Consider the following 13,046-nt stretch of genomic DNA (forward strand, 5'->3'; position numbering starts at 1 on the left):
TTAGTTATTTGGCAATTTGTTTTAATGCAGTCCAATCATTTTCAGTAGGAGCATTGACATTTTTGCTTAAAATTCCAACAGCTGATGATATGTCAGCTCTAGCATTTGTTGCTAGGTATAGAAGTTTTCCTCCTTGTTTAAAATTTGTTTTAACATTGCATCAAGTTTGTCATTCCAAGCTTTGGCAGCTTGTTTGAATCCATATAGTCCTTTTTAAAGTTTGCAGTCAAGATGGGGTTGCTTGTTGTCTATAAAACCTAGTGGTTGTTTCATGTATATCTCTTCAGTTATCACTCCATGTAAAAAAAGCTGTCTTTACATCTAGATGACAAACTTCAATTTTCTTTGAAGCAGCTTGTGTGTGTTTGGTAAATATGTTGCCAGTGAAGAACAGCCATGAACATTTCAGATGGAGATAGACAAATAAAAAAGAAATAAACAAAACAGTCAACTTATAATTATTCTTTATAAAGCTGAGTTCATATTAGCGCCTTTTTAAAGGAAGGTAGAGGTATCAATCAAATGAATACATAAAACGTTGATATATAGTATTACCCGTATTTACTCAAGTGTAATGTGCTATCAAATGTAATGCGCTTTTCAGTTTTGATTTTGCCACTAAATGTAATACACAGGCAGAGGCGTTTGGCATCCCTTGATTATCGGGTCTTCAGCTACCTGTCTGATAGAGGGAGACAGTGGACAGGCCGAAGTCAAGAGAGAGAAAGTCAAGCCCCTTTGTCCCCATTTTGAAGGCTTTGTGAATGAGGCCATTGAATCTAACGTGCACCTTATTTTTGGCAATTAATTTAGCCAAAAGAGGTGCGCATTAGGCAAGTAAAAACAGAAATTAAATATTCACCAATATACCATCGAAATGGGATGATATTTGACATTTTGTTTCAGTATTTTTCTATGAGCAATTAAATCACAGTTGCATTCTACCAATATTTGATAGCTGGCTTACAAATAATCAAATATTTGATTCTGGTTTTAACCGGTTAGAGTGTACATCAAGAAATCTCATATACTCAGAGCACGACACTTCCAGAACTCTTGTCGATACTATCTGTCTTTATTATAAGCCATCAAATAACCTCAACAAAAATGTAAATAATAGGTGAAACTAGGGATGCAAGATTTCAAACTAGAGAGAGGTTGTATTTTTATTTTTAAAAAGTAGATCATACAATGGTAGAATCCTTTACAGATTGAAAGTCACATTATTAATTTAGGAACATAAAACTCATTATATAGAACATGGTTACACATAGAACTATCATGTTTGGTGCATTGAAAGTATAGCTTATTCCAAAAACAGAAAAATTATGTGTGTGTGTATCTATATATATTCTGGATTTGAGTTTGAAAAGCTAAGGAAAAGTGTAGATGCATGAAGGGTTCTCTATAAAGTGTTCACAATCACAGGGCATGCCAGTTAAGATACTAGCTAGTGTCTTGGCCTTGTGGTGTCAATAAGAAAAACTTAAATCAGCAGGGTTGTTGTTTACACAACTGAATTGAATTAAGGTCTGCCAACAATGAAAAGTGATTCCAGAGCTAAACTTATGAGCCCTAGCAGGAGTCAGATAAGCCAGAGACAGGCATGGATCCTCAAAAGATAGCTTGATGTCCACATTTCCCCATATTTCAACATTGTTTTAATTAGCTTTTATTATTTCTTAACAATTATCAATAATTATCAAATTATTGCTAAATATTGAGTTTGCCCTGAAACTCTGGACCTGGTCTGTTGAATGAATGAATCCATCCATGGTCCACTGGATCTCTGTGAAGAGGGCAGAATTTAATGTGCTTATTGTCACAGATCCTTAACATGGTTCCCAAGTTTTTCAGTATACTTTAAAAATAGGTTCCAGTTGATGCTTTCCCTGCTATTAACTAGGCTTGCTTGACATCACATTTGAAGTTCAGTTGTGTGCAATATGAAAGGAATGATCTCCAGAGGATGCTTTGGTTATATCACTGCTGAAACAAATCCAGGCTTCTTGATAGGTGATCTCAGCAGGCAAAGAAACCAAGAGCCAACTGACAGTTATGCTGTGAACAGTTAAAGTGCCCTGCTTTTCTTGCACAAATGAGATTCCACATCAGTCACCTTCTGCATATTTATGACCAGTACTTCTATTAACTAAGTGATCATGGGTTGATTTACTCACTTTTCCACTTACTGGGGAAAGGGTTCTATATTGTAATAATGGTTCAAAGATATATTTTTGAAAAAAAATTATTCAGCCTCCTGTCCTCCTTCCTTAAAATATTTCAAGATATTGTGTGCCTTAAGGAATTCCTACTACAATGTTGTGAATAATCTCTTGGGGTATCAGCAGAATAATAATAGAATTATATATTTAACATGAAACCAAAAGACTGCCATTGGGTGGATTTTTTGTTGCACTTTAACTGTTTTCATTGCAAAAATAAACATCCATCAATTCGTTCTCAGTTAGTCCTCTCTTACTCTCCTGGGATAATACATTTTCTGGTGGGACACTGCATCCTCCTTTCTCAACAAGATTTTCCTACCCAAGACATAGATGTAACAACAAGATGTTGCATGAGCCTAGAAAACAGTTTACAGACAAGAGTCTAATTTATTTTCAATCTGTGTTAGTGACTGTCAATATCCATTTTCCACCTATAAATTAAAAATTAAAAGTCTCCCAGAAAAATTGGATTTTTAACGAAGAATTCCCTTGCAGATAATGCACAAAATTTATAAAGTATTACTGAAACTACCTGGCCATATTTTTCATTTGACTTGAACTGACTATCAAAACTTTTTAAAATGAAAGATTTCCAGAGATGGAGCACAACATTTGTACGTATTTCTAAAATTGCACAATCACATTTTTGTCACAAATGAATAAACTTTTTTAAAATTCATACCCTACCTTTCTCTTACAGTCACATTAATGGTAAAGATAAGAAATAATTTTAAAATTAGTTCATCTTAAGACTCAATTGAAATATTAGGTGGAGAGTTGAATAAAATTGCAATATTGTTAATTTCCAGTTTATAATAAAAACTTACTAAATGGGGAAAATTTTAACTCTTTTAATCTTATTTATGAGCTATGGTTATGCCCCAAAGACTGACAGGTTATACAATGGTAATGAACCTCTGAAGATGAAAAATGGGAAATGCAACAAGCACGGACCTATTTTGCAACTGCACTGTAAAACAGAGAGTAATTCCCTGGCGGTTCAAAAAGCAAATAGAAACAGATACTTATGATCCCCTATAAATTAACAGATTGATAATATTAGCTGGATTAGATTGCAAACTGTTCCTAATCTAGTAAATTTTATTCCTGCAGCAGTTTTTATTATTATTATTGGGCTATAGTAATGTACATATGGTACTGCTCCTACTCCTTCATATGCATCTTTTTATACTATTTTAACTGTTATTTATTTATTTATTTATTTACCATATTTCTATCCCACCCTATCTCACCCCAGGGGGGACTCTGAGCGGCTTACAGCTTGGCACAATTCAATGCCACATCGAAACATAAACATAATAGATTATAAATACATTAAACATTAAATCATTAAACATAAAACAATAACATATAAATACAATTAAAACAAGATTTAAAACAGCAATTAAAACAACCACATAGTCCGTAATCAGTCCATGAGCCATTCCAGTTACAGTCACATTCATTCCCAGCTGTCTATTGCATATTGCATTGTAGCTAGTCTCCAAACATCTGGTTCCAAAGTCAGGATTTTACTTGTTTTCTGAAAGCCAGGAGGGAGAAGGCTGATCTTACATCACTAGGAAGAGAGTTCCACAGTTGCAGGGCCACTACTGAGAAGGCCCTGCCTCTCATGTCCACCAGCCACACCTGCAGTGGAGGTGAAATCGAGAGCAGGGCCTTCCCAGAAGATCTTAAGGTCCATCCTGGTTCATAGGAGGAGATGCGTTCGAACAGGTAAGTTGGGCAGGAACCATTTAGGGCTTTATAGACTAAAGCCAGCACTTTGAATTGTGCTCAGAAGCAAATTGGCAGTCAGTGGAGCTGACATAACAAGGGGGTTGCGTGCTCCTTGTATGCTGCTCCAGTTAGCAATCTGGCTGCCACCCATGGTACTACAGTAGAGTCTCACTTATCCAACACTTGCTTATCCAACGTTCCGGATTATCCAACGCATTTTGTAGTCAATGTTTTCAATATATCATGACATTTTGGTGCTAAATTTGTAAATACAGTAATTACTACATAGCATTACTGCGTATTGAACTACTTTTTCTGTCAAATTTGTTGTATAACATGATGTTTCAGTGCATAATTTGTAAAATCATAACGTAATTTGATGTTTAATAGGCTTTTCCTTAATCCCTCCTTATTATCCAACATATTTGCTTATCCAACATTCTGGCGGCCCATTTATGTTGGATAAGTGAGACTCTACTGTACTTGAAACTTCCGAACAGTCTTCAAAGGCAGCCCCATATAGAACGCATTGCAGTAGTCTATACGAAATGTAACAAGAGCATAGACCACTGTGGCTAAGTCTGGCTTCTCAAGGCATGGGTGCTCTCCTGGCCGCTGCTGAAACCTGGGGTTCCATGCTTAGTGATGAATCCAGGAGAACTCCCAAGCTGCAAACCTGCACAGGCTGTAACCTTATACCCTGTTCAGTCTTTCGACTGACCAGAAGTGCCTCTGTCTTGTCTGCATTCAATTTCGATTTTTTCGCCCTCATCCAGACTGTCACAGCAGCCAGGCACTGGTTCAGGACCTGGACAGCCCCCTTAGCAGCAGGTGGAAATGAGTGATAGAGTTGGATGGCATCTATGTACAGATGGTATCGAACTCCAAAACTCTGGATGATCTCTCCCAGTGGCTTCATGTAGATGTTAAACAACATTGGCGACAATACTCAGCCCTGCGTGACCCCACAGAAAAATTGCTGTGGGGCCAAGCTGGTGTCCCCCAGCAACACCCTCTGGAAGCAGTCCCCCAGGAAGGACCGGAGTCACTGCAGGACAGTACCTCCAAGTCCCATTCCCACAAGGTGCTCCAGAAGGATACCATGGTCTATGGTATCAAAGGCCACTGAGAGGTCCAAGAGAACCAACACGGACACACTTCCCATGTCAAGTTCCCTGTGTAGATCATCCACTAGGGAGGCCAAGGCTGTCTCAGTTTCATGACCCGGTTTGAAGCCAGACTGCTGTTATTTGCTGTAAGCCACCCTGAGTCCCTTCCTTGAGAGAGGGCAGGATATAAATAAACATTATTATTATTATTATTATTATTATTATTATTATTATTATTATTGACATTAAATTCTGAGTTTTTGGGAATGTATAAGAGCTTGTTGTTCATGAAAGTCAATATTGATTAATTGCCCCTGACATCATGTCTAATTGACTATTGTAGCAATAGTACTAATGATTCAGGAAACTTGTTATGACTTTTGTATGGACTGAAAAGATATTAAATTATAAAAATTGGTCTCACAAGAGTCCAATGTACAACACAAGTTGAATATGTTTACAAACAATTACCACTCTACAGTACCATCTCAAGGTTATAAAAACTTTAAAGTGTGAATATAGCTAAAATAGATGTGACATTTGTCATGTGGTTTGACATTGTATGGCTGATATTTTTAAACATGTAGCCAATACTATTGGAAGCATTTCACCCATTGTGAATACTGACTATGGGGCAATTCCCCATCAACTACAAAGAGTTAAAGCCCACCCTGAGCTATTTTGAATTTTTTGCGGTTTGGGGATTTAAGGCTACGCAATGTAAGCCATGCAACATGTGTTACATTTAATGCTACTATTAAAAGCCAAGACAAGTAGAAGGTAAACATGTTTATGTTTTAGCTCCTGGTAATATGAACAACCACTTTGATTTTACTGAAACAAAAATGATCTACAATATATTGTTGAATTTTTCATTTACTTTAATTAACTTTCAAGCTCAGATCTGTTCAGAAGTCGTGAAAACATAATTGATAGGGTTTTTTTTAAATCCAATATATATGTTTTATGTATGTTATTACTCAAAATAACTGTACCTTTTTGATTTACCTTTTTCCTTCCTCAGCATGTAAATCTCTAACCACAGCTTATTCTAGGTCCACTCGATTCCAAGAGATTCTGGAGATCACCATGATATTAATTTTAATGTTTTATTCTGAAACTTGTAGGCCAGAAAGTGACTGATATTTTACATTACTGAATTTCTGTACTTTGACATCCTTTACCAGTACACTAGCCCCCATTAGTGGTATAACAAATTGAAAGGTTGTCCTGTATGGTTTAAGTGTCCAGTTTCCCAAAAAGTCTCTGTTCCACAACGTGCATGAAAATTCCCCCTTGTGAAACTCGAAAATGCATTTTATTACCTTCCAGTTCCACACTGTGTTCCCTTTTTCCATCCTCAACAAGGCAGTTCCTCTGAATTTCATTTAGCCCAAAATATTTTCAGTCCTGAGTGCTTCAGATAAAGTGCATTGCAGTGTTCCGGAGGGCACCATAGTAGTGTCTTGTCCATTTGTTATAACCAGCTTTTTCAAAGATTCCTAAACCTGATCTGCCCATAGTCAGTAGTAGAATCTATTGTTCCTCGCTTCTGCATTTTTCTTCCAGCAAGTTTTCTGGGAACTTGGATTTACATTTTACCCATGACCTGCACTTCCCTGTGCTAAGAATAGCAAGTACTGTGCCACTTGGCTTCAGTGTTTTCAAAACAGGCCACAGCTGTAGAAACAGGAAAATCAAACTAGTTCAGACTCATAAACAACTAGAAGTCTGGAAGTATGCATTACTTCTTCATATTAAAAGAAAAAGGTGAGGGATATTTGGGACATGCAAACGTTTTGAAAATGTTTTGTAATCATACTTTTTCATACTTTTTTTAAAAGGAGGCAAACCAAGTCTCAAGGCGCATAGGAACTATTGTAAATCTTTAGTTTACAAGCTCCTTTAATTTGGCTTATTTTTAATTTGCCTCAAATAATTGAGGAAGCACTTAGTATGGCAATGTATGGATTAAAATAGACATTCATTATGGAACATAACAATGTCTATTTGAAGGACACCAGTCCTGATTTCAGTGGGAGGGTAGGCCACTGTAAACCGGCTAGAATTTCTGAGAATGTCTTAATGGTTGATAATTATGTCCTTTTTTCATCATTTCATTACTAGCTTCTTTTCCTGGTCTGCCCTGCTATATCTCCAGCATATTCCATAAACAATTGGTATTATATTTTTTAATTGAATTAGAGCAGAGTACATATCCTAGGAATCAATAATTGCACCGAAATAACTCCAAATATACTCTAAATGCTGTGGTGAAATTTCCACCATGTTTGGAAGCAAAACAATGTCTACATCCCCCCCCCCCCAAAAAAAAAAGAAAGAAAGAAAGAAAGAAAGAAAGAAAGAAAGAAAGAAAGAAAGAAAGAAAGAAAGAAAGAAAGAAAGAGGAAATCCCCTCCTAGATGCATGGTTTACACTGTCAGGCAGTTTAGGCTTTTAGGAAACAGAAGGCTTTTGAAACAGGAAGTAACTTCTGCTCACTTCCTGTTGCTAAAGGGGTAATTAATCAGCCTGAAATTATCCAGGAAGGTCCTGAAACATGATGAAAATATCCCACATGCTCCCTAGAAGGTGTATAGGAGCAAAAATGTGGAGGGATTTATTTTTGTTTTTGCAAAAGACAGTACTGTGGACACAAGGACAGCTCTTCAAGGTGTCCTGGGGGCTAATGTGGCCTTCTATCTTTGCATTAAGAAATGATCTGTTTCCCATATTTTCTGCTCACTGTGAAATCCTGAGCCTACATCTCCATCTAGAATATGTTCAGACTGGTAATGCTCATAGAATGCGCAAGGGGAGATCAAGAAAAAAAGAGTCTTTCCAATCATTCAGACCTAGAGAACCATTCCATTCTACAGCTTGCACTCATGCCAGGCAGTCCTTATATAAATACCTGATCCCTTTGGTTTCAGTGGGATTGCTTTTCTGAGTAATACCAGCATGTGTGGCTGTATGGAAAATCCTAATCATGGCTACTCAGAAGACCCCTGGAGGATACCAGGGCAATAATTCTAATGCCAATTTTGAACTGTTTTTGTCTGTCTAACATTCCTTTTTAATCCCCATCCTGCCTGCCCCTTCCTTATGTAGGGTTACTTTAGTGATCCTTGGAATGTTTTTGACTTCCTCATCGTAATTGGCAGCATTATAGACGTCATTCTCAGTGAAACTAATGTGAGTATTACTCTACCCTCCCTAGGATGCCACCAAATCCTCCTCTTCTTCCTCCTTCTGTTTCCTTTTTTCTTTATGTTTTCTTCCCTCTAGTCATGCTTTTATTGAACTTGCCGTCGTCCTTCTCTCATAAGGAAAAGGAGGAGGTTGAAATCCTCCTTTTTTTCACTTGTCACAGCTGTGACTGGTGAAAGCGCACAGAGCTTGGGGTGTGTGTGCTTTTTTTCCCTACAAAAAAAACCAGACATGTTTGAGTGTAACATTCTAACTAACCAGGCTTTTGTTGATACCCTCCATCATATTTCAGAGGTATGAGCAGCCAGTACTGTAGAGTGGTAAGAGACTCTTTAATATGCCCACGTAACCTCTTTCTTTTCTTATTTTTTTCTCTTCTCTCCCTCTTTCATGGTTTGTTTCTTTATTTGATTTTTTCTTTATTTATATATATATATACTTTTTTTCTTGCTTTCTCTCTTCCTCTTTGTTTCTTTCTTTCTCTTTTTCCTCGGCTTCTCTGCCACATGCAGCACTATTTCTGTGATGCATGGAATACATTTGACGCCTTGATTGTTGTGGGTAGCATTGTTGATATAGCAATCACCGAGGTGAACGTAAGTAGCTGGCGTCTGTCCATGAATGTGCCTGCTTTTAACATCCATTTGTCTTTTCCAGTTTTTTTAATCTCTTCTTTTTTATTCTCTTCCCTTCTTTCTCCTTCCCTTTTTATTTAAAGATTTTTTTAAGGATTGCTTTTTTGTTGTTCTGAATATGTTTGTTTGCTTGTTTCTTTAACTTTTTGAAAAACTTTGAGGACTTTCTGACTGTTGCATCGTTTTCTTTCCCTCATAACCAGCCTGGCATGAGTAAAACTGTATAGTAGGAAAACTAATGAAAACTATGTGGAGTGAAAGCATAAAGAGCAGGTTTGTGTCCTAGGAAGTTGCAAAAGTAAACCACGTTTAGACTTTTGGTTCCTCAAACTTGTGTTAAACTTCCCAGGGCACTAAGCTACTTGCCACTTCACAGAGATCTGTAGGACAATTCTTTCGAGGTGGAACAGAGAGAACCAAGTATGGAAAGCTTTCTGTCATATGTTCAACTTCAAATCCCAAAAAACCACAGTTGTGCTCTGTTTTACAATACAATTTTTGTAAACCTGCAGAATCATAAAGTTGTCTCCCATTATTAAGGAAAAGTTACATTAGGAGAAAGTAAAGGGGGTAAGAATTCTCCTTTCAAAACCACTGAGAATATTATACCCATCCATTTCTGGCTTAGGACACATTTTGGCATGACAAAATCTGCCAGCATGGCTTGCTGATTCTTAATATATGTGGCATTGGTTTCAGTCATGAATGATATGTATAGAGTGAAGCCAGCAATGAAGCAATGAAGGATTTTTTAAAGTTCATCATTATAGAAACAAGGAAGGGAAGATCCTGTAGATGTTATGAGATCCAAGCTGTCCTGATTTCTCACCATTAATCATAATGGCTGGAGCTGATGGTAATTGGAGACCAATAACATCTGGAAGGCCACCCTTCTTTACAGAAACATAATGGAGCAGATCAAAAATAAGGAAGCATTGCTGTTTTCAAAGTCATGCTCTACATTTAGACATGCAGTAAATATTCCGTACTTCAGGGATAATTTTCACAGAAAGACAAAGAATATGATTGCATCTACAAAACGCAATAATCTTATTAAATATTGAGGTCACCAACTCAGAGGTAAACATTAGTGCATGATATAAAATGTTCCACCTTGCACATACATCTACTAATCACTGGCATGGTTAGCTTGCATCATATTGTTTGAAGAATGAGGGCTTTTTGTCTTCTTCTGTTCAACTGAGAATTAATGCACTAATTAAAAATATAAACCGGTGACTCAGCTTGTATACATATGAAACCCTTCATTAACTATTGCAACAGTACACAAATTAGCATTATGCAAAAGGATTCTATATAGTGACATATCATATAAATAGATACAATTAAATATATTAAACAAAGGAAAATGTATTTTAACATTGTTATTTTTGAGACACACCTCCCAACCGGACTACTTTCCTAGGACTTCATCACACTATACATTTTCAGCATCCTTGGATGTGGTGGCCCCACGTCACCCGTCAGACAATGCAGGCTCACTTCCAGCGGGGCTCTGGTGCTCAAACACCAGCAACACGTGCAATGAGGAAGTGTCACTGCCAACAAGGCAAGGTGCCAGGATTGCCCGCCACTCTGCCAATTTGCCACGGAGGCTAGTGAACTGGCACAGGGGACCTCATCAATGTAATGAGCTGTCACGACCCAGGCGGCAGAGGCACCAATAACCATACACAGAGGCCAGAATCTAACTAATATCTTTATTGAAGGAATATATAAAGTTAATAAAAACAAGTATAGAAAATAGTCCAGAATTAGACCCTTCAGGAAAGGTCAGAATTAGTCCAAAAAAGCAATGTCCAATAAGAAATATTAAGGTCCAAAGTTGTAATCCAATAACCGAAACACTCACTTTGCCAAGCAAAGTGAGGGGAGATGACAAGGTCCTTAGTCCATAAAACTTGAGCGTGGCTAGGAAATAACTTGATACTTGAAACAAGGCTTGAACGTGGAACAAGGTAACTAAGAACAAGAACAAGGTCCGTGGAATAACTTGGTAAAATCCGTGAACCAAGGCAAGGATTAGTCCTGGGAAACAAGGCAAAGTCCGTAGGTAAACAAAGGCTGGGAAGCAAGGCGAAGGCTGGAAAGCAAGGCAAGGCTTGAGCTGAAGCGAGGCTTGAATCGGAGCGCGCTGTCCAGACACAACTCGCTCCGTAGGCTGACGAATTGACTCCGCGAAGTTGCTACGCGGGCAAAACACCTATATAGAGTCCAACTTTCTCACCAAAGCGGTTCTCTGGGAATCAGAAACGAAAGCTAAACTCTGAGACCAGATGTTAAACTCCTTAAAGATTCTCACGAGAACCAATGTTAATTGGCAACATTCTTAGCTGCTATCCTCGCACTCCTGCGCGAAGCTGAATCCAAACTTCTCTGTTGTTTACAAAACTCCCGGCGCAAGAACACGGGAGAAGTAGGCTCTGGGGTTGTTTGACATACTTCTGGGGCACAACTTTCTTGCAGGTGCAAGGTTTCCAGATCTGCCTGGGAAGGATCTGGCTGAGAGGAATCCAGTTCAGACTGGGAAGGTAAAAAACCCAAGTTTTCATCTTCATCAGGGATTACAATGTCCTGAGCAGGACTACAAGGCCCATGGTTCATCACACTATCCCCCTCCTCAGGGCCCCTCCCAAACTGGGGTCCTCTCCCCGAGGCGCGAGGTCGCGGTTTGGTGGGATAGGTCAGATGGAAGCGACGGGTTAGATCAGGAGCATGGACTGTGGAGGCGTCTTCCCAAGAGCGTTCCTCAGGGCCAAAACCCACCCAGTCAATGAGATATTGTAGGCGGCGGCGATGAAAGCGAGAATCCAAAATGTCCTCAACCTCGAACTCCTCCTCCCCATTCATCAAAACAGGAGGGGGGGCCGGTTGGTCTGTATCAGGACGCACACCATCCGCCGGAAGGAGCAGGGAACGGTGAAACACTGGGTGAATGCGCATTGAACGCGGAAGTTGGAGTTTGAAAGTCACGGGGTTTAATTGCGCCACCACTGGATAGGGGCCAATGAAGCGGGCATCTAACTTCCGGCATGGGCGGTGGGAGGGCAGAAAGCGAGTGGACAGAAAAACCCGATCTCCTACCTTGATTTCGGGGCCCGGCTGGCGGTGTTTGTCAGCGTGGCGTTTATAGTCCTCCTTGGCTTGGTCCAGTTGCTGGAGCAAAAGTTGTTGCACTGCTGTGAGTTCCTGCAGCCAATCCTCTGCTGCGGGAACTTCTGAAGTTTCAATGACAGGGGGAAAGAAACGTGGATGGAAACCGTAGTTTGCAAAGAACGGCGTTTCTTTTGTAGAAGCTTGAACTCCATTATTGTAGGCAAACTCAGACAGTGGTAACAGAGAAGCCCAATTGTCCTGTTGGTAGTTTACATAACAGCGAAGATACTGCTCCAAAGTGGCATTGGTGCGCTCCGTTTGCCCATCTGTTTGGGGATGATGAGCTGAAGATAAGCGAGAGTCTATGCCCAGTAGTTTTTGTAGTGCCTTCCAAAAACGAGAGGTGAATTGAGATCCACGGTCTGTGACTAAACTCTTGGGCAATCCATGTAGTCTGAAAACATGCTGAAGAAATAGATCCGCAGTTTCTTTGGCCGTGGGGAGGCCTTCGCAGGGAATGAAATGGGCTAACTTGGTGAATAGGTCCACCACCACTAAGATCGTGGTGAATCCACAGGAAGGTGGTAGGTCAGTGATGAAATCCGCGGAAATGATTTCCCATGGGCGAGATGGGGTAGGAAGGGGGTGTAAAAGCCCTGAGGGCTTCTCCCTTCGTATCTTGGAGCGCTGGCATACTGGGCAGGTGTTGACATATTTTTCCACATCCTTGCGGATCTTGGGCCACCAAAAATCTCTTAGGATCAAATGCATGGTTTTAAATAGTCCGAAATGCCCTGCTGGCTTGCAGTCATGACACAGACGAAGCGTTTTTTCCCTGCCCGGTCCGGGTGGGATATAAACATGATTTCTATAGCAGAGCAGCCCATCTTTAAGCGAAAAGGGAAAATGCAGACCTTGGCGAAGTTGGTCCTGCGCCCAGGCATCTGCTTGCTGACTAGCCCTGATTTCTTGAGCACAGATGGGTCCTGGAGTAGGGGAAGTCGAAC

The 13,046-nt window shown here is 39.5% G+C and overlaps 1 protein-coding gene across 23 annotated transcripts in view; it reads left to right on the forward strand.

Moving 5' to 3' along the window:
- The window catches only part of cacna1c (calcium voltage-gated channel subunit alpha1 C), a 650,264-nt gene that overhangs the window by 556,443 nt on the left and 80,775 nt on the right, over positions 1-13,046 (forward strand). For 9 of the 23 annotated variants that reach the window (XM_062981179.1, XM_062981177.1, XM_062981163.1 and 6 more), the window contains 2 exons: positions 8,189-8,272; positions 8,800-8,883. The exons of 1 other annotated variant lie outside the window; for it this stretch is intronic. In XM_062981179.1, the coding sequence (XP_062837249.1) occupies positions 8,189-8,272; positions 8,800-8,883 (168 nt within the window). The remainder of the gene's footprint in view (positions 1-8,188; positions 8,273-8,799; positions 8,884-13,046) is intronic. 13 more of the 23 variants (XM_062981170.1, XM_062981176.1, XM_062981184.1 and 10 more) reach the window with 2 other exon arrangements.

Source organism: Anolis carolinensis, chromosome 5 (assembly GCF_035594765.1).
Source record: "Anolis carolinensis isolate JA03-04 chromosome 5, rAnoCar3.1.pri, whole genome shotgun sequence".
Lineage (NCBI taxonomy): Eukaryota > Metazoa > Chordata > Lepidosauria > Squamata > Dactyloidae > Anolis > Anolis carolinensis.